Below are 25,677 nucleotides of genomic sequence, written 5' to 3' on the forward strand. Positions count from 1 at the left end.
TGTTGGTCATCAGAGGTAAAGCTCAGCTCATCAAAGAGAAAATGAAAACAGCATCTAAAAAAAGTAATAATATTGAATTTATGTTAAATTTAATTTTAACAAAAGAAATATAAAATGTTTCCTACAGGTGCTTGACTGGAATGGACCAAGAATTATATCTATTCCAGTAAATTAATCCATACCTCAGATCTTTTAGACCTTTTATTTACTTATATTTTTTAACTTTAAGGTATTCATAGGTGTACTGTGTGAGATTTTTGACCAGCTTCATAAATGAAAAAGCATTACAATTAAGGGAACGATAATACAAAATGAATACAAATGAATTTATTTGAAACTGACAAAACTTCTGATTTATTCCTCATGCATTCTGTAAAATACACAGCATGCAACAAAATCTTTTTATGTCTCTTCATAGGCTCGGCCGACAGTAACAATAACTCTCTGTACTTTCTGATAAAGCACTTCTACTGCAGCTCATACTGTAAATTCCCTGAATACAACTTTGAGTTTGCATTATGTTCAAAGACGTAACAGAAACAGTCTTCTGTGCTCCAGGAGAGCCACACGAAGGACAACACCAGTGGAATACTATGAATCCAGTCCAAAATCAGTAACCATTCAGGCACTGGGAACGCTTTCAGGAAACTTAAAGGACAGATATCTTCTCAGGATGTGCGCATCTGCATCCCAGCTGCCATCAGGACGCTCACCTGCCGTTCACAGAGCTGTCTGGGTCTGTACAGCGTGCAGTTACCTCATGCTTCCAGCTTAAACACTAACATGGCGAACACATAAGCAAATACCCAAGTTGATTTAATCCACAACAAAACCTCAACAAAAATGTGTGATGGTGATGAGAATGTACAGATGTTTCTTAGGTTTAGCACCTCAGCTCAACATGTATGTTTGCATGTTTTAAAAGCGATTTTAAACTTTAAGAGCCTTTGTAAAACAACTGTTGCTCCGTGCGTCCTTGGCAGTATCAGGTCACTGTAGTAGCAGTCCACTGGTCGAACCATTTTTCAACCAAAATTCCCATCTTCTAAGAAAAGATGTGATATTATAGGACTGCTTTTCTCAGTGTATCACTGCTGCTCCTCACAAATGACTCCCAAACTTGCTGACATTTCCAGCAGGTCTTGTGAGACTGCGTTAAGCCACGAATACTGTAGACTCCAGCTCAGCAGCGTGAAGTTCCCGTGCCTCAGGGTCATTATAATACTCTCCAAGTTCAACAGTCAGGCTCTTCAGTTGTGACCTAAATGATCGATACTGAGCTGTTGTTGGTCGTACTCTGATATGAGCTTCTTGATGTGAGCCAGTTTGTTGTGCAGATATTCACAGCGACTCTTGTCCTGGTTAAAGTTTGGGTTGGACTAAAGGGACAAAAACAAACAACAAAAACATTTAATTATATAACAGCAAGGGAGAGAAGTGGAGCTGTAATAAAAGTTTTAAGAAAGTTGTTACCTTTTTAATTTTGCGATACTCTTGAACTATTTGATTATGAACCGTCTGCAAGACAGAAACACAGCAATAAGAATTTATTAATGCAAGTAGACATCTGTACGATTTCAATCAAGTTTGTTAGTCTACCAAGTGTCATAATACAAGAAAAACTGGCCTATTCTTATACAACATTACTAGAAATAATAATGTGTTGTAAAACAAAACAGAACAGACAAAAAATGCCAAAAAGCAAAATTTAAATCATCCATAGAAATACCTCAAACCACATTAACTTGAGAATCAGGATGAAGTGAAGGTGAAAAATCTGCGCTGCATGCACTTGTAGTCAGTTTAAGTTTATTTATTTATGTATTTTTGACATTTGCAGGCCTTGCAACAAAACATATAACTCTAATGAATTAGAAAGTTAGGAAAGTCAATTCTTTTAGCTGAAACAAATGACTGGAGGACTTTCTGAACCTTCTAAGTTTGGAAGAAGCTGCATCATCTCTGTTATATTTGGATAGGGGAGGGATTGGCTTATAGGACACAATAAGGTGATTACTGCCCTCATGTAGCCCTCTTCTCGAAGATAAAGAGGTCACTGCAGGACACACAATACTATTTTCTGTTCCCAACCCGCCCCCACCCTCTTTCTTCTGGTTTTTCTTGTCTGTACAGCAGCCATGTCCTTGTATTGTTATATTTTCATTCTTGTGTCTGTTTATTGTGGAAAATCTGTAACAAATCTAGAATATAAAATCTGTATCTTTATAATAATAGGAAAAAAATGGCTTTATGTTATTTATATATTTATATATCAACTGCTTTATGAGGAAGAAAACACATTCAACTCATTTGATACAACTCAGAAACATAAACAGGGAGCTTTGGTGATTAATAGTGAATGTAAACGTGTTTGTTCATGCTAAATTGCAAAAATGTTATCTTCACCATTTGTTTTTGTTTTTCCACAAAATGTATTGAACCTACTCAGTATGTTTTAAATAGTGATTGTTATGAACACGCATGATTTTATGTGACACCTCTGAGTCAACATCAGAGCTTTAAGTGGGGAAATAAACTGACGTAGAAATCAGAGAAATTATTCATATTTGTGTGAAATGGAAGACTGGAACACATGAGGAAGTTTTGCTACAGGAGCAGCAAAGATATCTCCATTCTTGCAAACTTATGATGAGTGTTGCTCTTACCATAAAGGTAAGTGCTGTATTTCTTTATGTTTTACCTTGTATTTAGGTGAATCCTGGTGTAGCTGTTTGAGCTGCGTGTCGAGCTCCATGAACTGCCGCGTCACACTGTCAATACGAGCGTGTAGGTCTCTGTACTCGCTGTACTCCCTGTTAAAGTCCTGTTTGTAGCTCTGTCTCTGTTCGTGACTGTGAATCCCTGTATACGTCCTGTGCAAAGGATATAAAGGGACACCATGATCAGACAGGATACTGTGTTAAAGCCTGCAGAGGCGAGAAAAAGTATGCACATTTTTGCATGGACACAAATGCATTTTACGTGCAAGTACCAATAAAAAAAGTTTATTGTACTTACAATAGATAGTCTGGTGTGTCACTGTCTGCTTGAAGCACCTTAGTTTCAAACAAAAATTCATTTGGCTCTGAAAAAGATGAAAAACAATGTAAAACAATTTAAAAATACAGACAGTTTGGTTACTCAACAGGTAACAGCACTCACCTGTGCACTCCAGGGAGACTTTGTTGTTTGGATCCTCTTTTCTTCTTTCTTTCTTGTCTCTCCATCTGTCCTTCTCCTTCATAAACAACAAACAAATTCCAATTACTAATGCATCACATTAAATGGAAAACAAAACAAACTAAACAGCGAGTAGTTTTCTCACATGATCTCTGTGTTTGTGTTTGCTCTTCTTCCTTTTGGTCGTGTGGATGCTCAGATCAGGCACTATAAGCGGGGACGGGGGACGTTCAGAGTTGGGTTGAGGGGGCTCTGCTGTGGCCTCGGGCTCCTCCTGAACACAGGGACTTGGTTCGAGCCTCTTGGCCGCTTCTGCTTCCCGCTGATAGACTGCTGACAAGGAGTCAAAAAGCCTGCAAGGATCCAGCGAGTCCCTTTGGTCATCATTCCCTGTTGCTTCTGTGACGTCTTTATGAACCGCTTGTTTGGACGGCCTCGCTCTCGACTTGTCGCTGGTTGTTTTGCTGGACAGGTGGGATATTCTGGGCTTCTTGCTTGCCAGTGGGTCAGTGTACTCCTCTGGCAGAGAAGGTTTTGGACGGTGTGCTGGGGAGGAGTTGGGAGTGTCTCGAAGCGGACTGACCTGGGCCTCTGGCACGGTGAGGAGGTTCTGTTGTGGCTGAAACAGTCTCCTGCACAGTGATGAGAAGGTGATCAATAAGCTAGGATTATACAAAATCTCCCTTCTGTTTTGCAAATATATATATATATATATGCATGTTAAGTGTGTTTAGGTGCTGCCAGTTGAATGTCTGCACACACATACATGTAAAAATTAGTAACCCGATTACACATGACCAAGGTACAAAAGACCTGGCAATCCATTATCCAAATCTGATCTAAAATGTTTTCTTTCCTGTGTTTATGACTTAAGAACAACTGAAAGAGGGATTTTTCAAGGATAATCTTTTTAAGTTCCGTATTTCTCTGTGAAAGTGAAAAAAGTTTATGCCAGGATAATTTTTGTTTGTTGTCGTAATATTCATCTTAGCCTCAAGAGGCTAAAATGCACCACTACCACAAGTCCTAATGCTGTGTTACAGACAACTCACAACTTTTTTCAAACAATTTTCAAACTTCCTACTGTGATGATGAAATGGTACTTAAAGTCGGAAATTCTTACTTGTGAACTCAGGGCAAACCCATTTACTCGTACTTCAAGAAGAAGCAGTCGTTTGATATCAAACTACAACGGCAGCACCGACAGAAGCTTCAAGTAATGTGAAACATGTTCTGTATGTAAAGTGATGAGAAAATGTGTCATTAAGTGCCATAAAATACAATTCATTATGGTGTTTGTTACCTCATGTGTCATTTTTCCTCCTCTGTTGTTTATATATGCAAGGAGACTGTACTGCGTAGTGTTTAATTGTATGTACTTTTGCCAAAAAAGCATCAATTTGTAATCTTCCAGGTGAGTTTGAATTTCTCCAGGCACTCTAAACATATGTTATACTTTATATTGTGTGCTAGCAGGTTATATAACATAAGTGTCATGATATTCTTTTGGCAAATGATTTTTCACACAGACTGAAAGACATTCACAGCCATTCAGCCTCTTGTGGTCAAAATGAGTATTACAACAACAATTGTTTTTATCAACCGCAAACCTTTTTTTCACATTTTCAGAGATACTTTCTAAACTAATTATATATTCTTCATAAGTCTTTATAAATTACACAGAAATTACAAAGATTATCATGGCCTTTCCTGTTCTAAACGGCCAAAGTACACGGGGCGCGGATACGATGTGACAAGCCAGCCGCAGATTTGATATTTCCACTATAGTCATAAACAGAGGAGAGAAAACAATTTAGAACATACTGAGGAAATGGAGGGCCAGATTTTTTTCTTTTTTTTGCCTCATTTGCCTTCAGGGCTTCCGTACCAAGACGTCAGCTTTTTAAAGGATGAAAGCTGGCAATCGGAAATCTGGGGAATCCTTGAGGCCACTACCCCAATGATAGAAACCAGGTTTCTTGTTTACATAATGTTTGAGAAATCAGATAGCTGCAGACACCCAGCTGTAACCCAGTTAGCTGCATTCTTGTAAACACACTGACTGACTGACTGACTGACTGAAAACTCCTGTTTATGTAGATTTAACAGCCTGATAAATGTGAAATGAGTCAGTTTCAAAGTGAGTGGACTTCCAGCTCACATCAAGAGACCAAATAAAAAGAGAAAGTGGGGGCAAACCACTAGTACATTGCTTTTTATTTCAAATTTCCCTATTCTTCACAGCTCTTCAGATGCTGTGAAAATGAGAACTAGATTTGCTTCCTAAATGTAGTTTATGAGGGTTCCATATTTTCTGCAACTAATAAGATTTAAAAAACTTTGACTAGTTATTCTTTCCTTCTGGATGACTGACAGATATTTTCTTGATATGAACATGGTGGTAAGTATTTCATTCATGTTACCTGACAAGGATTCGTTTCAGGAGCTGCTGGTCTCCTGAGGTGTAGCCTGGCCAGTCCTTCTGCAGATCCTTATACAGACCATCCTTTAGAACAAATGCGTTGTCTCGACTATTGAGCTGCCCGACCTGCACACGAACACAAAAACACAGAAATACAGCAGGTGAGAAGAGATCCAACTTCAGTTGCCCAGTGTTCAGACAGCCAATTTCATTAATTCATTTTCTGGATTCACACAATATGTCTAAAGGACCATCCACACCAAGAACAATTACTACAATAATAACAATAATCCACACAATCCACACCAAGAACAATTACTACAATAATAACAATAATAAGGTTTTAAAATCATTCTTATTAGGTATGTTAATGATTAATCGATTAATTGGCATTAAGAATTTAACTGGAAATGTTTCTTCTCAAGCTACAAAAGTTTCCTTTGAGCATACTTTTCTGTTTTAGTCTGGCTAAATAAGACAATGAATTACCTCTCTCAGCACAGAGTCCAGCAAGTCTTTCTCTCCTGAAGTCAGTCCGTCTTTCTGCAGCCTCAGGATCAGGTCCGGCCTCTTGTACGGCCTCAGAGCCAGCAGGTGGGAGACTCTTTCCCTGAGAGGCCTCTCCTGCACGTTGCTCACGCTCTTCCTGTTGGAAGCGCAGATGCCCTTCTTCGGTTTGGAGACGACAGCTCCCCTCCTGATGCTGCTGAGGAGAGACTGGGACGAGGGTCGGGGTTTGGTCAGACTGGCCAGCGCAGGGGCCGGGGGTCGCACTGTTACCTTCTTGCCTGCGAGGGAGCAGAAAATCACACGTCAAAACCAGTGGTTACTATATAAACCCAAAATTATCTTCAAAAGAGATTCACAGGAGCCTGGTAGACATTTCCATCATCATAAATTCCCTCTAAGCTTAAGTTAATTCTAAAAATATTGCATTTTAAAAGAAAGTGACGTGTACTGGGAACATCTCAGTTATGAATGTGTGAAACCACTGCCTAAAATGAGTGCTAACATCACAAGAGGTGGATCCTGTCCTGTGGCAGAAAAGAGAAAAGTCCTAATTTCACCTCTAAAGAAACCCACAGTTGGGTTACGAAGATACACACATGTCCCTGTGAGCAAAAGCTGTTATCTAATTTAGGAAATAACCACACAGTTGCACAAGTTTGTAGTGAGGAAGTGTTTTTGTACAGGCTTCCTCTGAACTGACAAAAATCACCAAAATGACTGTGTAAGTCTATGCGTGCGTCGACTGAAACAAGATGATGGTGGCTAAAATATGTGTTTAGAGGGAAGTGGTTTGGTGGTTATAAGTAGAAAGACAAGCGGTGACACAAAAAAAAGCTAAATCACAGGTTTTATCATGTTTATGTATATTTTAGTGAACATGTTGTCTCTGCATTTTCTGCAAGTGCATCCTTCAAAACCGCTACATCATACACAACAACAGTGTATACAACACTGCATATGCATGTGTGTACTGTACTGCAAAAACCTGCGGGCGAAAACAAGCCTGGCCGTTACTATGTCACTGGTTACCACACATGTTGCTATAGCAACCAATGCAATATGGCTGACAGTGTTTTTTTTTTGTGGATATTATCAGCACAGTACAAATTTGTCTTCAGGCCAGTCTTATTCCTTAGCAGGAGTTATCTGTTGTATAACCAGGCAGACTCTGCTGTGCACATGTCAGTGTTTTCTTTGTTTCCTACCTTGGTAGCGCCCCCCGTGTTTGATGACAATGGCCCCTCGGCTGCGTGTCTCCTCCTCAGCCTGGACCATACTCTGACGAACCTTATCGTACGAGTCATCCGTAGCTTTGACTGTCATCTTCTTCTGAATCACCCCAAGGCACGACAGCTCCTCAGCAGCACTGGAAGGAGGAGGAGGGAGGACAGTGATTACAGACAGCAATCTGACAGAGACTTCTACATGTTATCGATTTCAATTAGATTGTTTAGGTGTGTATGTTTTGGTTGTGTTCAGTTAGATGTGACTACTTCATTACCAATTACAGCAATAAGCTAGAAACAATTAATGCAAATTCATCCAATCCTTGTGAATTCTGGAACAGTCTTGCATTTTTGTCCAATCACTGCAATTTTTCCACAAATGTGACCAATTATCGTAACTTCCCGGGAGTTCCACCCATCATAGCAGCGCCCTGTGCAAACTTCATACATGTACCTCTCAATGAACAGACACAATGATTTATTTACTATTGTTTTTTGTATTTTTATTTTGTCATTGGTACTGAAAAAAAAAACAAGATTTGTTATTATTACTGACATTTATCCATGCTCTGGGCACATTTATATTTTAGAACTTTGTGCTGTTTGAGCTCGAAAAAGATTTTGCTTCTTTGTTGAAAATACAAAATAAAGCATATTTTGTTAGAAATGTTGTAATCCGTTTTTGTTTACTTAGAACACTCAGAACAGAAGGCAATTTTATTCTCACTGGAGCAAGTTGCCTTTGAATTTTAATGAATGTAATGAACACCTAAAAACACTGCAACATGCATCATAATTTTTAGAAAATCTGCAATCAAATCAAGTATTTTGGACCTCAGCAACCCACAAAATCCTCTGCGAAATCCTGGAGGGATTGGAGATACAACCTTTTATAAATAAGCAAGATCAGTTGAAAAACATGGCCGCCATCAATCAAAGTGTCTTTGCAAAGACAGGGCTTAGCAGCAAATTAGTCAGTTGTCCAATAATAATAAAACTCACTAAATCCCTTCAGGACATGTTTGGGATGATGATGAAGCAAGTGTGTGATCAGTCTCACTCCTTCTTTAATACAGAATGAAACTAGCTGCAGTGACTTTGTTCAGATTTGTGAAGCCTGCGACACCCTCATCGCTGATCGCGACTTTAATTTTGGCCAATTGAGCTACTTCCTTCTGTTGAGCTCAAAAAAGGTTTGAAAACAGCAGATTTGACGAACAAATCCTAAACTTTTCGCATTTATCAAATTCACCTCTCTGCATTTTCAGACAGTCAGGAACACTGGGTTTCATCTGGCATTTAAAAAGAGACTGACTGAGAGACGTTACCAGCAGGGTGACTTTCACACAGCAGCAGGGGAGCAGAGACATTTTAAAATATTGAAACTTGTTCAGAAGGTCAGTTAATTCTACACACAGAATACAAAACATATAATCACGTAATCACTGTGCACCAAACATAACATTTGTGATCTCCCATATTTTTATGGCATCATTGCTTTACTGTCAAATCGTGCTCCTCCATCTGATCAACTTATGCAAACTCTCTTATTTTTCCTTAAAATATCACAGCTTTAATCTAGAACACGTTAATACATTTGAGAAGAAGAATCTAATTGTGTGTTTTATATGATTTTTTGCTGCATTTTACCCAGTGCTGAGCTGTTGGACGCAGTCAAAGCTTCCATGCGGATTGTCCCGGGCAACATTAGTCACACCAAAGCTGAATATCCTTAATTCATCCCTATTCTCTGAGCAAGGGATAGTGATTCTCTGTGACGTGAAGGAGAGATACAAACAAAAGAAACAATCAGATTCAACATAATTGCACAAGAGGAAATTACTGCACGAGTACATCATCAACCAGTTCTTCTTACCCCTTGGTTCCCATTAAAACAGATGGTAGGATGTGAAGACCAACCCTGCAGAAAAAAAAAGACAAGTCATTTGATTTGAGTCTTAGAGTCACTCATAAACATGCCCACATACAAACACACGCCAGCACAGAGGCATGTAAAACGTACAACACAGAGGATGGCTTGTGGTTCGACCTGTTTGTGCGAGTGCTGCATCTTCCTTCATTGTGGTTTTATTACTGCTTGTACTTAACCCATGCCTGTCTGTAGGCTGTTGCTCTTCGTGTCTATGCATGTTCGTATGACAGTGAATCCCACCCTTTTAGTGCAGCTCAAGTATCCTTTCATGCACTCTCGCTGTGCAACGTGTAGTGTTTCATACTGGTTTGAGGTTTTCCCCCGTGAAGCCGGTTTACAGTAGCTGCTTATTTATTGGTTATTGTGATAACTACCAATGTATTAGTTTCCTTTTTGTTCTCTCCTGACATCTCAACCCAGGTCATCAGCCAGGGCTCAGTGCTAACTTTTAACAATTATCTGCAAGTCTTCATCAGCTTTTGGTTTCCAAAGCTGAAAACATGGTTGCCATTTAAAGTCACCTTATATTTTGAGTAATTAAGACACCGACGATTTTCTAAAGCCTGAAAACAGAGCCAAGAGGAGGAGCAGATATCTAGTTTTCTCTTAGACTGCTTAAATTACATTATGCTGAAAGGTTAATATGGGTCTTTGACCCAGTGACACCAAAAATAAGCCGTCCACTCAAGCTTTAAAAACAAGAGTGTGACAAGAGAATGTTTAAAAGCTGTATAATAATCAATCACAATATCTGGTACGTTACAACAACGATTCCCAAAGTGTGGGTTGAGGCCCCCCCGGACCATTAAGAAGTTTGAAATTTCTTTCAAATATTTATGATTTATTTTTAAAAGATCATCAGATCTAATAAAACAAAGCCACGAATTTTAAATCATGCGTTATTCTTCATTTATCTGACCTAGTTAAACAGATGTTATACTATATTTGGTGACCTGTCAACACCAGAACACACTTCTATCTTGTCAGTTGTATAATCAGTCTTATGTGTTGATTAGAGTTGAGATTAAACGTTTAGGAGGCAGAAGATTTTGAGATTTCACATTGGGCGTAGCATTCTCAAGTTTGTGAATGGCTGCTTTACAGAAATAGAATCTTAAGTGTTAATGTGTCTTGAAAACTGACGCCTTTACACACAAACAAAAATGCACCAACACACATGCAGGGTATTCTGGTTCCTGTTCCGAATGTAAAAGCACTATTTAAAGGGACAGATCACGCAAAAATCAGAAATACATCATTTTCCCCCTGGCCTGTAGTGCTATTTATCCATCTATACTGTTTCAGTGTGAGTTGCCTAGTTTGGGAGATACTGGTTTCTATTTTTAATTGAGTACCCCACTATCTCTCCCTGAACCTCCTGCAGAAGTGCTCCCTGAGATACATGTATCCCTGGTGTATCTTGTCACCTGTGCATCACGAGCTCTTTAAATAAATTCAATTCGACTTTAAGGAGGGCACTGGCTAAGGTCATTATGACCTGCTGCTGACATACAGCAGCATGTCACACGAGAATACAGAGAAATAACAGCCCATCATCTCTCACAGGGGTGATTTAGCCTGTAGGAAAGTGCAGAAATGACAGTCCAAAGTGACACGTTTGCAGCACAGACGGAAAGTATGTGATGACTAGAATCTAATTGACCTTTCCATGGAGAGGATTTGTGAGTCCACCTGTTGATGAGTGCAGAGTGAGGTGGCTGCCTGTACACAGTTTGGCCACGGCAGCACATAGAGGTGTTTTTTTTTGTCTCTGTGATCAGGCCAAGTGGGTTAAGAATAGCAACACTTAAAGCTAAATAAAGAAACTAGTGTGTGCAGAGCAACAGTATTGTGCATGTTAGGCTACAGTCACACTACAAGCATTAGTGCTTAATTCAGATTGATTGCTCAGATCAGATTTTTTTTTGTTTGGCTGTCCACATGATCTTTTAAATGTGGCCAGTATCAGATTCCAGAGTGAACTGGTCACTAGGGTTGAGTACTGTTTGAGTTTTTCACAATACCAGTGTGAAAACAATGATCTGAAAACAGTATCAGTGCCTAAACCAATATTTTTAAAAAATGTTTCAAAATATTTGTTGCCCAGTGTTGGAATCCTTTCGAGTGAAATACAGTCATATTTTAAGACCAATTAGCTTTGGGCATTTAAGCTGTGTTTGAGGTATCTGCTGCCATCAGAGCAAGTGTAATGTCAACCAGCAAAGGAGCACCAGCAGGCATTATTCAGCAGCTCGGGCATTTAATTGCCTCCAAAAACTGCAATTTGGTGTGATATATACAAATCCACCGATGGCTTTGTGTGTGCTGCCATTACTGCGGTGGCATGTCAAGTCCATCACTCTCTGCTGGTTGGGTCTAGGAGGGAACCCCAAATTTGTGAGACCCTCGTGAGATCTTTCATAGTTAAGGTCAAAATGGTCACTCTAGCGAGATCTTGCAGATCCTGGGTTTCCCTCTAGATGTGTCTGCTGTTGCTTGCTAATAGTGACAGCACAGATAATTGGATTGACGACATTAAACAGCAGCCCTCAGTAACTAATGAAAGTGGGTTTTAGGATAGTAATGTTAATGTTCTTCAAATTTTACATGGTAGTTAGATGTTGGTTGTGACTAAAGCAAGAAATAAATAATGGAGAAGAGAAAAAACAGACCAACTCTGCCATGTTTAAGTGATGAAGTACTGTGTAATATATATTTAAAAACATATGAATTAACATTTTTTATCAGGTATTCCTTTCTGTTAATATTTTTGATCCACTATGACACATCGCGGTCCTCTGTGCACTCTGAATCTCTGCAGAGTCACTCTTCATAAAATAAAGGTTTCTGTATTTGCATTCATTTGTATTTGCATATTATATATATATATATGTATATATTTCCCCAAAGTTGAAGTTTGACACAACTGTTGGAGCAGCCAAACTGCACAGGTTCTTCCCGACGTCCTAGAAATTGTTATCAAAAGTAACGTTACATATAAAGGAAGTATTAAGGTAGAAAACTGTAAATGTCTTATGACGGCTAGCATACAGCTGCACTCATGCTGTAGGGAGACACCACGTGGCAATGGCAGCTTGTTAAATTCCAGTACATCGCCAGATTCATCTGTAGGTAATATATGAACCGGTGTCATATTGGCATCAGGTTTGGGTAGCCAACCCATCTGGACATGGTTCTGAAATGAGCCAAAGGAAAAGAACAATAACAAAGATGTCACACACAGCTGTGCAGCAGGCTGCCATATAAAAGTAAAAATAAGAGACCACTGAAGACAGCGTTTATGGCTTCAATTTTAAGCTCATGTGCACTGGAAGTTATGTGTGAGCAGATGAAACTGAGAACAAGGAAAAAGAGAGACAAATTCTTAATTACAGCTTTTTGTGGAACAATGGCCGCTACTTCTGTGCGTAGTCAGAGCCAGGAGTGGTAGGATTGTGACGTGAATGGCTTGAATGCCAAGGGATTTTTTTAACAACATGTATCCGGCGGAGTGGAGACACTTCAGACGAGTGAGTGACGTAAAAAGCACACGAATTCCGATATGACTGTTCACACTGTGGTTGCATTGCAGAAAATCACATCTGTATTTGATTTTGGATCACATATGAAAGTAGGGTTGTTCCCATACTGATCTGATCCCCCACGGTTCATTTGCCCTGAAACCTGAATCCTGCTACTTCGAAGCAGCATCCAGTACACCAAACTGGTCAGTGGAGGAGAGAAATGCCAGCTTGATCTATCTTTCTATCTCGATCTTTGTTTTTGTGGGGATCACATAAGACTTTTTTAATGCACTGATAATGTATGGGTTATCATCAGCTGGTAAGGAAAGTTCAGATATCAGAATCGGTACTGAGAAGGAAAAATATGGTATCAGCGAATCAAGGTTTTGGAACTCGGGGTGTAAGAAAACGTTGACAGACTTGAGTATCATAAAATGACACTGCAGCGTTTCTCAAAAACACTATTGTGATATCGTGAAACATGCAAAGATTTGTGGCAGTGGTTTGATTTGAGCTGTGTTTGAAAACCCTGACACCCTGTCTATCTTTGCTGTTCTGACTGCATAAAAAGTTAACTTTTTGAACTTAGATTTTATGCATATGGTGGTTTGTTCTTAATACTATGACAGTTTTCTTAAAATTAAAAAAAATTCATTGTAAACCCCTGTATCGTGATCATATCACCAGATTATTGTAAATGCCCGAATCCCTGTATTTTGTGCTGTGTCATTTCTGTCTTTGTCATGTCACTGTCACTTATGAATCAAATACATATATATACACATGTACACACACACCTCAGCCTCCACTCTGCATTCGGTGTTTTCCCCTCCGTCCTGTTGATCTTATCATGACAGAATTACAATAAAACTAGAGGTATGACAGGAGCAGTGTGGTTTTCACCTTTCATCAGAAACTAGGTGGCTGTAATTTACTTCACGGTGGAGTTTCCTATCTGCATTACTAGGAATTGCTGAATTGAGGAAGTGTACATGACTGTTCTGAGCTCTGACTTCCTGCTGTGCCTGAATCATCTGTGATTAACTGGGTCAAATGTTGGATTCTGAATATGACCATCTGTCTCCCTGCATACTGTAGATTGGCTTCAACTCAGTTTATATTTACCAGAAAATGATAAGTACTCCATCTCTCATGAATGCAATCCAAAATACCCTCCCACTACCAGCCTCTTTCCCCCCCGACTAAAGCCTGTTTCCTTTCTTCTTCTACGCTGATTAACATTCATAATTCTTGCCAGGGGCTTGTAATGACTTGGCCAGCAGCTTGTTACAAGCATCATCACACGGGGAAGCGTTTGCGCATTGCATTATGCAACATGTATTCCCATTTCATAGCTAAAAGGAGACAACAACCCGGGGAAGATAGTGGTGAAGTTCGGCTCAAATGCAAATCACGAACCCGCCTTCCTCGCCTTTTCTTAACACCTAGTTTTAAACTGAGGCTTCCCTTGACGGAGTGGGACAACAAAGCCAGTCGTCGGTTTACGTTTCAGGTGGTTATTCGAGGAGTAAATGTGAAAAATAAACCTACCTTGCCGTTTTGAAAGGAGCCAATGGCTCTTGCCGCGCTGTCAGTGAGTTTGACATGAAAAACAGAGACGTTACCGCCGCGGCTCAGTTTACCGCTGGACAGTCCGTAACACTGGTTTTCCTTCAGCTCCGACATCCCGCCGTGAAGCTCCCCCAGCCAGGCTTGTTCCCGTCCAGACGACCCGCACAGAAATAAACAAACATGAGGCAGAGAGGCGCAACAGAGGGAGAAAAGGCTCAAACGGTTCCGTGTGGCTGCTCCTCCGCCGCGCGCTATTCTGGAGTAGATCGCATTACGTCATGACGGCAGAACTCAGAGCAGATTTTATTGGCCCGGAGACATAAATAAACCATTACGTAGGGCTTACGTAACCACTTCTACTTTTTTTCTGCTCCGTTCACTCCTCTGACCATGCTAATTTTCTTGCGCTCGCACGAACGGAATTACTGTGATGTGTGACTGAACAGGTCAGTCATCGGTATGTAGGTTTCACCAGGTTTTATGTTTCTGAACGGAAACTTGCTTTGCCTGGCCTGACAGAAGGCCAGGGGGCAGTTAATAAACAATCTATTATTATTATTATTATTATTATTATTATTATTATTATTATTATTATTATTATTATCATAAGTGCCCATAACTCATCTTTATTTGAATTTTCTTTTCTTTATTTGAACTGACCTAACTTATTAACAAAATTAAGATGCCATCTCTCTCTCTCTCTCTCTCTCTCTCTCTCTCTCTCTCACTATATATATATATATATATATATATATATATATATATATATATATATATATATATATATATATATATATATATATATACATATATATATGTGTGTACATATTAATTAAAGTTTTGTTTTTTCTAGATTTCTGGGGCTAATGCTGATATTAGGAAGCATAAAAATGTCTTGATATATTGGCCGATATTTTTATTATATGTATAAAATCCAAAGTGACAGAGCACTGAAACACAAACTTTCACTGCTAATTTTATAAATAAATAGAAATAAAAACATAAACAGAACAACTTGAATTGAGAAAAAGATCAAATATACGTAAAATTCTGACTATAAACATAAGCTGCTCTTACTAGGGACAGAGCTCTTCTGGGAGTGAAGACTAATTACTGAACATTTACTAATGTATAAACAAAAAAATCCCAGTGTGACTCAGTTTATTTTCACTGTGACTTAGAACATGACTGGGGGGGCACCCAGCACCCTGTCAGGGGGCAGATTTGGCCCATGGGTGACAAGTTAAGTAGGAGAAAAGCAAGGATGTAGTGAGCAAAAGTGGATGATTTAAAATTTCTGAAACCAAATCTAACTGGCATCACTTTTGCAACAAAAATTAAGAACAGTACTGACTCTTCAAATGTTAATTTAGTTCTACTAGTAAAGTGCAGCAAAACACTTCATAAAAGTACTTTGGCTTACACAGAGCATTTTGCCTAAGATCTGTCAAATCAGACATTTTTATAGCCGATATTTCTATCTATAATTTCATTATTGGAATAATAAATACTAATATAAATTTCCCATAATTGGAGGATCTTTTATCAGCCACAGTATTTATTGGACATTCCCTGACCATAAAGCATTCCTCATATAAGAAAAGCTGTTTTTAATATGTATCAGAAATAAAAGGGACAGTTCACCCCCAAAACTGCACCCCTGGCCTGCAGTGGTATTTATCCATAAATAATTTTGTTGTGAGTTGCAGAATTTCAGATATACTGGCCTTAGAGATTTGTGTCTTCTCTCTAGTATAAGGTAACTTAATGGCACTCGGCTTGTAGTGCGTTTTAAAAACTCAAAACCAGAAACCAGAGCCAAAACTTTCTTTCTGCAGTAGAATCTATTGGAACTACTTTCTTTTCTAGGTACTTCCTACAGAAGCTGGATTATCTTGAGTATCATGATATTTGGAAGAAGGCAGACATATCTATGGCCAGTATCTCGAAAACTCTGCAACTCAAGCAAAACTATCTAGATGGATAAACAGCACTGCAGGCGAGGGCAAACGTACTGTATGTATTTTTGATTTTTCAGGTGAACTCTCCCTTTAAAGGACTAAATAAAATTAACAATGTCACAGTGCAGAAATACTTAGAAGTACTAAAGGTAAAAGTAGGATCTTATAAACAGCAAAAAAAAAAAAAAGTTCTCAAAGTGAAGTATAAACCACCATTCATTTGAGTTGGGGTTTGGAAAGCCCTGTTGTTAACCTCTGTTCTCTGTGTTCAGGTGTATCAGCCTCAGCACTGATTCATGTGACTCTCTTCTGCTTTTGGGTCTTTGTTTGGAGACAGTCATTGAAACAAAATCTATTATGGCTCTAAAAAGTCAGTACCTGTTTCTGGATGTCAATTATTTATGAACTCTCAATGAATTATAAATATTTGTAGGTGTTGTTATTTGGCTGTAGAGGATATTGCAAAACAATTTGGCTTGAGAGGCTGAGGTAAGTGTTTTTCTCATCCACTGCTGCTGTGATGAGTTTCCCTAAGTCCGTACTTCTCATATTGATGCTATAAAAGCTCTTCAAAGTTTGACCCGTGGGTTAAATCCTGTTTGAAAGTAAGATGGAGATACGACTGTACTGATGTTTGCCCACATAGAAGTAAATGTAATGCTATAAAATTCAACCTGGAGTAAAACAAAAGTAGATATTCACAATGTAATAAGATTTTAAGTTACTGATTTAGTTTTTGAAAACATTGTTGGTTATGTTCTTTGCCGTGCAAGAATACTTTTAATTTGAAAAACTACCTGTAGGGGAGGAAGTATTTAGATCTTTAAAGGTTGAATCAGTAGGATTTGTTTGTAGATCTGTTTGTAAACACACCAGAAAGATACCAGGATGTCAGCACAACAAAAATAATGAGAAAAAAATAAGGAAATACAGGCAGAGGGTAGGATCTCTGCAGATACAGACACCACCACACACTTCTAATCTGGCATAACTGATGATTGTAAGGGACTATCAATATATGAGTCTATACAGGAAAATGTTGCATATGATACCTTCATCTTAAGTAAAAGTATGAGCGCAATATCACACCTTAAAAATACTCCATTATAAGTTAAAGGTCCTCATGGAAAATATTATTTAAGAGTACATACTGTAAGTATCAAGAAAAATAAAAGTACTCAGTACAGAAAAATGTGCAATGTGATTGTATACAGCATATCAAATTATACCACACCTATATTATATTATTATATTATAAAAGTAGTATTACATTATTACTTAGATTTTATTAGAATTTTATAGTTGGTTGAGGTCTAAACCTCAAAATTATTCAGTTTACTGTAGTTTAAGATGAATTAATGATGCAAATGGTCCCGTTTGACGTGGCTGAAAACATGACGTTTGGCATTTAGCATGAAATGACTCAAGCAGTTAATCCATTATTAAATCAATCGCTAATTATTATTAATTTTTATATAATTGACTAATCAAATAATTGATCACTCATCTACTTGTTTAAACTTAAATTTTACATGATAATGTTACATATACGGGCAGTTACATGTTTGCATCATAAGTTCTTCATGTGTCAAGTGTGATAAAGTAACTACAATAGAATAACTGTAGCTGCCAGATAAATATAATGGAGTAAAAGTACAATTTCTCTGGAGTAGAAGTATAAGGTATTAGGAAATAGAAATACTTGACCTGTGCTGATACTCCACTTCAGTAAAGACACTGAAAAGTAAAAGTAATCCAAAAAGCTGCAGAATTACAGCCTGCACAAAGGGCCATTGTCATTGTTTCGTGCCCCAGTTAGCAGCATGTTTACATGTTTAGCATGAAGGTAAAATTAGATTAATATGCTTTCCTGCTGCTTATGCTCGCTGCTAATTTTATTAGCTCCGACTAATTGCTGTTTGACTTAATTGCATGTCTGGTATTTTGCTGGTTGCTGAAGTGTTTCTCTGGTCTCAGACGGGCTCAGAGCCCGTGTCTCTGCCTCTCTGCTATCTTGAAATCATTCAGGTCAGATTGTATTATTTAACAGAAAAGGTGCTCTGTGCTTTTCAGAGAACAAAAGACATAAAAACAGACAAATGCAAAACATAGAACAAGTGCATCACAAATTTTAGATACAAGATGTGTGTGTGTTTGTGTGCATTTGAAAATCAGCGTGTGTGTGTGTCATGTCTCTCTCTGGCAGTGTTTGAACGCAGACGGTGGTCACAAGGCAGATGGGAACTCTTCAAAGCTGACTCATATCAAAGGGCCTCTGGCTCTTTGTAGCACAGTGTCTGCAACAGGTGACATTTTGGACTCAAAACCCATTTATAACTTTTAACTCTCACTGTGGGCCGAACCTCCTCTCCACCCAGCAGGTATGGAGGAGTTACAGAGGGAGACAGAGGGAGTAGATGAAAGTTAGTACCCTCTATCTTTATGCTCTACAGTTTGCTGCAGGCCAGCAACATGAGGACGCTTCATCCAAACGCCGAGGTAAACTTTTAAAGCATCGGACATAAAAATGAACATTTTTCTTGGCGACTCATCTGAATAAACTCGAGATGGCTGCTTTCTTCTTGTTTGGAGGAGAGGAAAAGATAAATAAGCACTGAAGAAGGAGCATGAAGGTGAGTTTAATGTGTACTGTGCTGTAGATGTGTGTCTACCTATAAATAAACTTGTGGATGCAGTTTGTCAGGTCCATGTCCGTACTGTGAAAAGGTTGAGAGAACTCATTTCAAGGCTGTCTTCAGCAAATCTAAACTAAAAACTTTTTCCAACATATAATCTTTTGTTGAGAAAATGTACTTTACTTCTTCAGATGAACTTTGGCTTTCAGGAATCCAAAAAAAAAATCAGTATCTCAAAAATTGAAAGTGAGCTGCAAACCTTCTTTATTACTATTTGGGTGTTTGAAAATTAAATGGTTGCAGCTGAAAATATGAAATTACTGTTATTCACTTTGACTTTTATGAGTTTACTCAACTCTGAAATGCAAAAAGTTTTTACGAGAAGAAAATTAAATTATCTAAACAAAATATTATAAGTTGGCACAACTTAAAAAAAAAATTCAAAACATAACAGTTTGATTCAAAACTCACAGTAAATGATATGCATACATTTTTGTCTTTTGTTTAGGAAATAAATATTGTTTTTTAAATTTGAAAAATAGCACAGACAGATAAGGATTTACACTTGGTTTTTCAGTTTAATTGAGCATATCATGATTTCATGTGATGTATTGTGGTTAGTAGGATTTTCTTCTCTTGAGGATAAAGTCCCTAAAAATAATAAGAGTTTATTTGTTTTGAGTTATTACAAATTCACCTCAGTCTTTTAAAGTCAATCACCTTAAAGGCAGGTCAGACATGTTTTAAAGCTAAAACAAATACTTTATTTTCACAATGAAGATAGCAGGTAGTAAAGGTGTTTTGCAGTTAAAACAGAAATATTATAACATAATGAATGTTTGTAAGTGAAAACATGGTCTGACTTTCCTTTACCCTCCAGACCATGGGGGATCCCCTGTCAGACTGCAGCCCCCTCATCAGTGCAGCGTCCTCGGGTAAGCTTCGTCTGGTCCGCCTGCTGGTGGAAGGTGGCGCTCAGGTCAACGGGCGCAACCCAAGAGGAGAGACGGCTCTGCTGGCTGCCTGTAAGACCCTGAGAGGGGAGCCTGCTGCGCCTGAGACTGTGAAACTCCTCACATACCTGCTCCAGAACAAGGTCAGTCTGTAGTGAGTAATATTTCCCATTTACACTCAGAATATATGTACTTAAATATAATTTACAGCAAATTTTCACAGACTAAAGTTCAACGGTATATTGATTTAGGTGTATTTCTAATGAATAATAAATGTGTATGGAGGTGTACAGTACTTTTAATGCATAATAACCAGGTTGCTGAGGTTTCAAGCTCTGCTTGTGTCCTCCATCCACCTATCAAAGTGTTTCTATTTTGGAGCTGTAGAACACAACACAGTGTACTCTGAGGAAAGATAATTATTGATTATATGGAGGAACATGCATTAGAGTAAACTGTCTCATAAAGTATATTCCCACTTAAGAGCCAGAACACCAAGGCAACAATACCAGATCAGATTTACATGTCATTTTAAAAAGGAAAAGTATGCATCTAGTGTCTAAACACACAACTGAGCTCTGACTGACGTCTCACTGTCCCTCAGCCATGACTAAGGCTTCATGGGATTTAAACTGTTTCCTGTCCTGTATCAGGCAGATCCAAACGCACAGGACCGGGCTGGACGCACTGCTCTGATGTACGCCTGCATGGAGCGAGCAGGAGCTCAGGTGGCGTCCACCCTGCTGGCTGCAGGAGCAGACCCCAGCATGGAGGACTACTCTGGAGCCTCAGCACTGGTGTATGCCATCAATGCACAGCACCAGCCCACCCTGAAGGTCAGTTAGCACTGGAAAAGAAAGATCCAAGGCTATACAAATCAATACATTTGATATCTACGCATAATTAAGATTTCTATATTAACTGAAGGTTGACAAAGTCACAAAAATATTCTGCAGGCTTTATCTAATCGTTGTGGAAGAGGCACTCAGACCCTTTACTTAAGTTTAAGTACAAATACCACAATATACTGCCCTATAAATCAACATCCTACATTCTAAATTGTACCGGACTCAAGAATAATATATAGGATATCATAATTTATGCATTGATTGTTTTCATGACAATTCTGGCATTCAATAATGGTTTCTTATTTTAGGTAAGAACAGATTTTCATGTGAATGGGAATTTTGGACTTCTGCCTCAACTTTTCTGTTTGTGTGATTTCTGTGTGCACATTCATCCTCATAACACAATTCTGCATGTTAAGAACACATCCATGAATCTTTAGAACAAATTTAAGAAAAAAAACTGTGAAGATATTGGTGAATGAAGCTCAGTGACTCGAGACAAATCACTTCATTTCCCTTCATTTCCTGAATTCACGTTACTGCTGTTCATTGTCAGCAAGTCGACACTTAATTCCCCAGTTCCACTTTGTTTGAACTGATTCAACAGCATCCAATCGAGTTGCAGGAGAGAACCATGAAGAACTAACATTAATTGTTTTGACTGCATACAAAAACTACAGCTGTGGCCAAAAGAAATGAATTACATCGTGCAAAATGTGCAGGCAGACCAGACGGACATGCAACAACTTCCAAATTCTTTCTTGGGATGTGAAACTTGAGAGGTTACTTGAGACTTGCCTGTCTTGATTTGGACCTTGAGTGCAAAGACTTGAGACTTACTTGTGACGTGCAAAACAATGATTTTGAACCACCTCTGCTTTATTGTAGCAATGCATCATTGTTTATAAGTTGTTTATAAGTTCTGTATGTAAAATCTTAACGTGAAAAGGAACTAGTAACTTTAACTGTCAAATAACTGTGGTAGAGGAAAAAGTATGACAAAGTTTTTAATGATCATTATGGAAACAGTTCTAATGTGTAAGGACTGAATATCACTCAAACAAACTTCAGTATCCTGCACCATAAAAAAACCCACACATTGGTCAAATCCAATCAATACCTCAGGTGTTGATGGATGCCTGTCAGGCCAGGGGTCGTGACATCATCATCATCGCCACGGAGATGGGTGTGAATGGAGGCCCGGTGACCAGGCGTTACTTGAATGTTCCTCCATCTCCTGACACCTCACCGGTGTCCTGCATGTCCCCGTCTGACATCGTCCTCAAGACAGGCTCACCCAACTCACCCGAGGGAGAAAACATCTTCAACTTCAGAGGAACTAGTGAGTAAATGATGATTGAATTGCAGGTTAAGGAACATAGTATTGTTTTAGCAGTGAATGTGTAGTTTTAGTTCAGCAGAATCGCCCTTTAACAGCACAATAGCTGGGGGACATTTGTGAATAATCCTAATTCAGCAAAGACACTTCCATCTTATAATTTTTTATATCATGCTACTGGGTCTTAACATCAGGTCTGAATGTTATTTTGCAAGTAGCCACTCGACCTTGATGTTGAAATTAGGAGTGCAGACACTATGTTTCTCCTGGATATAAGAGAGCAGAGTTTAACAAAGGCAAGTCTAGACAGACGAGAACAAATTCCTGGTGGTTGAAATCATTAGCTGAGTGCTCAGTCCTGGCGAGACAAGATGAAAATGTGTTACCAGGGTGAGGCGAGGCGAGGCTCACTCATTTCAGTGAATGAATCAACGCTTCCTCTGCTACACAGGAACTGACACTTAATTCATGAGACAGAAAGGAAGAAGAGCGTCTTGGTAAAGTTAGAGGGTGCTAGAGAAAAGTTGTGATGATGAGGAAACATCTGGCTAGTTAAGACTAAGCCTAACAAGTTTCAGAGTATGAATCACTTTACAAACGGCGCACAACAAATGTCCACCCCTTTGATTCAGAGCAAAATATCTTGACAACTATTTGATCGCTTGCAAAGAAATTTTATAAAGACATGCATGTTCCCTAGAGGAATCCCCATGACTTTGGTAATCCCCTGACTTTTCCTTAAGTGCTACTGTTTTTAGCGCCCAGTTGAACATTTGTGGCTTTGTTTAAGATGTCATAATAAAGACATCCCTGTCAGCTCAGCCCTCTCAGCTGAACTTGGTGTTTGGTCCCAATTAGCTATTATGAAATTAGAATTAGCCAATTCCATACTAACCACTAGCCAACTACATGCTGTACTAATATTTTTTTTTAAAACCTTTTATGAGTTTTAAAGCCTTTCAGGAGGCAGGGCATTTTCTGAACATCAAATCCTTGTCAAGTCCCCTGTCACCACAGGAAACAACAGCAACAACCTCCAAGCTATCATCCTACAGACTGAAAATGGCAAACTAGCACCGTGGCTGCTAAAGGTACCAGTAGTAGCTGTTATCTTTTCTCTCATGGTGATTTAGCTGTTTTAATGTCACACGCAAACACTTCACCTCAACAAGTTCCCCCGACACTACCTACTACCTGCTACTAGCGAGGTGACGCCACGTGTCCCCAAAGTCCCTGGACATTGGTAGGGACATGTACCTACTGCCCCTGCCCAATTCTACACCATTAGACTTTATAGAAACAAAGGTTTGAATAAGAAAAAAAGTCTCAATAAGGGGACATGATAGGGGACAGTTCTTCTCTACACTTCCATGTATAATTTTCAGTCACTGTCTGTCTTTTTTGCTTCCATCAGGCAAAAGAGGAAGCAGCAGCAGCAGCAGCAGCAGACTTCCCTCCTGTGAGCTGAGTCCGTTGAGCCGCTGTAGCTCTCCTCCATCCAGACAGAGACTGTTATCTGAACCCTCGCTCGCCATTCACAACCTGGAGTCTTTGAACCGGGCTTACGAGGAAGGCGAGAGGGAGGAGGAGGGAGACAGAGAGGATTCAAGGAGGGAAGATGGGGAAGGAGAGGATGAGGAGCCACCTTTCCATCAATCCGGGGTGGAGGAGACGACGGAGAGGGTGGTTCAAAGGAGGGATAACAGATATGGAGGAGAGAATTACACCAGCTGCCAGGGAGGTTTTCTACAGAGGGTGTCCCAGTCTGTCCTGTCCCTCACTGAGACGAGCTCCTCCCCAAGAAGACTCGTCCCCAAGCTTCCTGCCTGTGTGTCTCCTCACTCCCACCTCCGCAGGAACACCCTCCCCTCCGTCACCGTGGACCCTCCTCTGCTTCACCTCCCTCCCTTAGTCAACCAATCAGACTCACACCTGCAGGTTCCACCCTCTAAAAGCAGGAGCATGGTGTTTCTGCCCCACCCGCCCAGCTCCTTTCCACCCTCCTCTTCATCCAGAGCATCTGTGAGACCGGCTTTACTCCCCCCTCTGCCTCTCGCCTCCTCTGTCACCTCCCTGGTTGCTCCTCCTGCCTCCTCCTGCTGCGGAGAGAGGAGCAGGAGGTCACCGCGACGCCACTCGGTGCAGCTTGAACAGATCGGAGGAGGAGGAGGAGAAAGCATTTAGACCTGTGAGACTGAGCACCTTCGTATGTTGTTTGAAAGCACAAAGCCTCATGACTCCGACTGTGTAAATCATTTTATGATCTCAGTACAACTGTCATAACAGTTTCTTGTGCAAAGAAACAAACCAGCAAAAAAAAATAAAGAATATAAAAAGAGAAAATAGTGCTTTGTCATGTTTATGCCTTCATATTTGATTCAGTATTACTTCATTCATGAATAGACTTGAACTGAGAATCAAGAGAATCAAGAGAATTCATAATTTCTTTGACGTCTTTGAGAGTGAATTGAATATCTTTGTTTTTGGCCCACTGTAAACATGATCTCTGAACTTGTGATGGACAACTTATTAAAGAAAAATAATGTGACGATGAATTAATAATCAAATAACTGTTAGCTGCTTCCCTAATCAGGAGTGTAATCAAAAGGACTCAATAACAGAAAACAAACAGTAGAAAACACAGCAAGTGTTTTTAATCAAAACTAACAGACCAATCATAATCCAAGGGTTCCCAACCCTTCTGAGTTGTGATCTTTTATAGTCAAAGCTGTGCCTGCATAGGATTGTTTGTTTTTTTGACACAATAAAACTCATCAGTTATGACAAGTAAATGCAACTATTTTAGAAAATCTGAATAAATTCACTAGGGTTTATCTGATAACAATGTAAGAAACACCTCAGATACAGTTTAAAATACTGGACTGGGTACTGATGTGTCTATACACTGACCACATATAAACTTTTTAACCCTCACAGGGGATCTTGTTACCTTCAAGCAATGCCCCATATATGATTGGTATCAGCCAATACACAAAGTTCAGGTTTCGGAATCGGTATTGGGAAGGAAAAACGGTAACTCCACACCACATTGCACCACCGTATTTTCTACAGTAGCCCAGAGCGGACAATTCAAACACCAGCTGTAGATAATGCCTTTCAGGTTTAGATGACATGTTTGCCATCTGCCAGATCACCTCTAGACGCCACTAACTCCTGCACACTGAACCTTTAAACTGAATAAATTGAGGACGTAAATCAACAGTGATAAATCCAGTAAAGGAAGTGTGTGTTCATGGCAAAAGGAGTGAAGTCATTTTATTTGTTTTTAATATGTATCTACAACAAGGGGGACACAGGCAAAAACGACTGACAACTTGATGAAAATTAAAACAAAAACCAAAAAAAAAAAACAAACCAAAAAAAAAAAAAGAAAAAAGAAAAATTACATTTATTATCAATGCAGTTTTCCCACCTTTTTTTTCCAATAAGCAACATTTTTTTGTCTAAAGAAACTTTACAATATAAAGAAACATACGAAGAAGGAACCTCTTATTTTACTACACGAGACATTTAGGATCTGAAACTACCCTAACATGAGATACAAAGCAACTC

At 39.2% G+C, this 25,677-nt stretch overlaps 2 protein-coding genes across 2 annotated transcripts; one reads left to right on the forward strand and one right to left on the reverse strand.

Annotated features, from left to right (window-relative positions):
- Positions 1–312: 312 nt before the first annotated feature.
- LOC146310938 (RNA polymerase II elongation factor ELL-like) lies at positions 313–14,631 on the reverse strand. The gene is made up of 12 exons (XM_084742362.1): positions 14,347–14,631; positions 9,215–9,259; positions 8,989–9,110; positions 7,318–7,478; positions 6,092–6,390; positions 5,604–5,728; positions 3,326–3,812; positions 3,163–3,238; positions 3,019–3,085; positions 2,702–2,873; positions 1,474–1,518; positions 313–1,379 (listed from the first exon to the last, which is right to left on the reverse strand). The coding sequence occupies exons 1-12, from the start codon at positions 14,479–14,481 to the stop codon at positions 1,251–1,253; spliced, it is 1,863 nt and encodes a 620-aa protein (XP_084598488.1). The 5' UTR covers positions 14,482–14,631; the 3' UTR covers positions 313–1,250.
- A 3,910-nt stretch (positions 14,632–18,541) lies between these two features.
- On the forward strand, positions 18,542–24,438 carry LOC146310939 (uncharacterized). The gene is made up of 5 exons (XM_084742688.1): positions 18,542–18,827; positions 19,845–20,060; positions 20,571–20,753; positions 21,891–22,107; positions 23,519–24,438. Exons 1-5 carry the CDS (start codon positions 18,771–18,773, stop codon positions 24,286–24,288), a joined length of 1,443 nt encoding a protein of 480 aa, XP_084598814.1. The 5' UTR covers positions 18,542–18,770; the 3' UTR covers positions 24,289–24,438.
- Positions 24,439–25,677: the final 1,239 nt, after the last annotated feature.

This window comes from Lutjanus erythropterus, chromosome 18, assembly GCF_056507025.1.
Source record: "Lutjanus erythropterus isolate fLutEry1 chromosome 18, fLutEry1.hap2, whole genome shotgun sequence".
Classification (NCBI taxonomy): domain Eukaryota; kingdom Metazoa; phylum Chordata; class Actinopteri; order Lutjaniformes; family Lutjanidae; genus Lutjanus; species Lutjanus erythropterus.

What these genes read in the sequence shown, in the direction of transcription:
- LOC146310938 (XM_084742362.1), bottom strand. Translation starts at nt 14,481, where the DNA reads ATGTCGGAGCTGAAGGAAAACCAGTGTTACGGACTGTCCAGCGGTAAA. An exon ending in AACACAAACACAGAGATCAT is followed by an intron (nt 3,239 to 3,325) that starts GTGAGAAAACTA and finishes TTGTTTATGAAG; the next exon opens with GAGAAGGACAGATGGAGAGA. An exon ending in AGTATCGCAAAATTAAAAAG is followed by an intron (nt 1,380 to 1,473) that starts GTAACAACTTTC and finishes TTGTCCCTTTAG; the next exon opens with TCCAACCCAAACTTTAACCA.
- LOC146310939 (XM_084742688.1), top strand. Translation starts at nt 18,771, where the DNA reads ATGCTCTACAGTTTGCTGCAGGCCAGCAACATGAGGACGCTTCATCCA. An exon ending in AGCACCAGCCCACCCTGAAG is followed by an intron (nt 20,754 to 21,890) that starts GTCAGTTAGCAC and finishes TCAATACCTCAG; the next exon opens with GTGTTGATGGATGCCTGTCA. An exon ending in CTTCAACTTCAGAGGAACTA is followed by an intron (nt 22,108 to 23,518) that starts GTGAGTAAATGA and finishes TGCTTCCATCAG; the next exon opens with GCAAAAGAGGAAGCAGCAGC.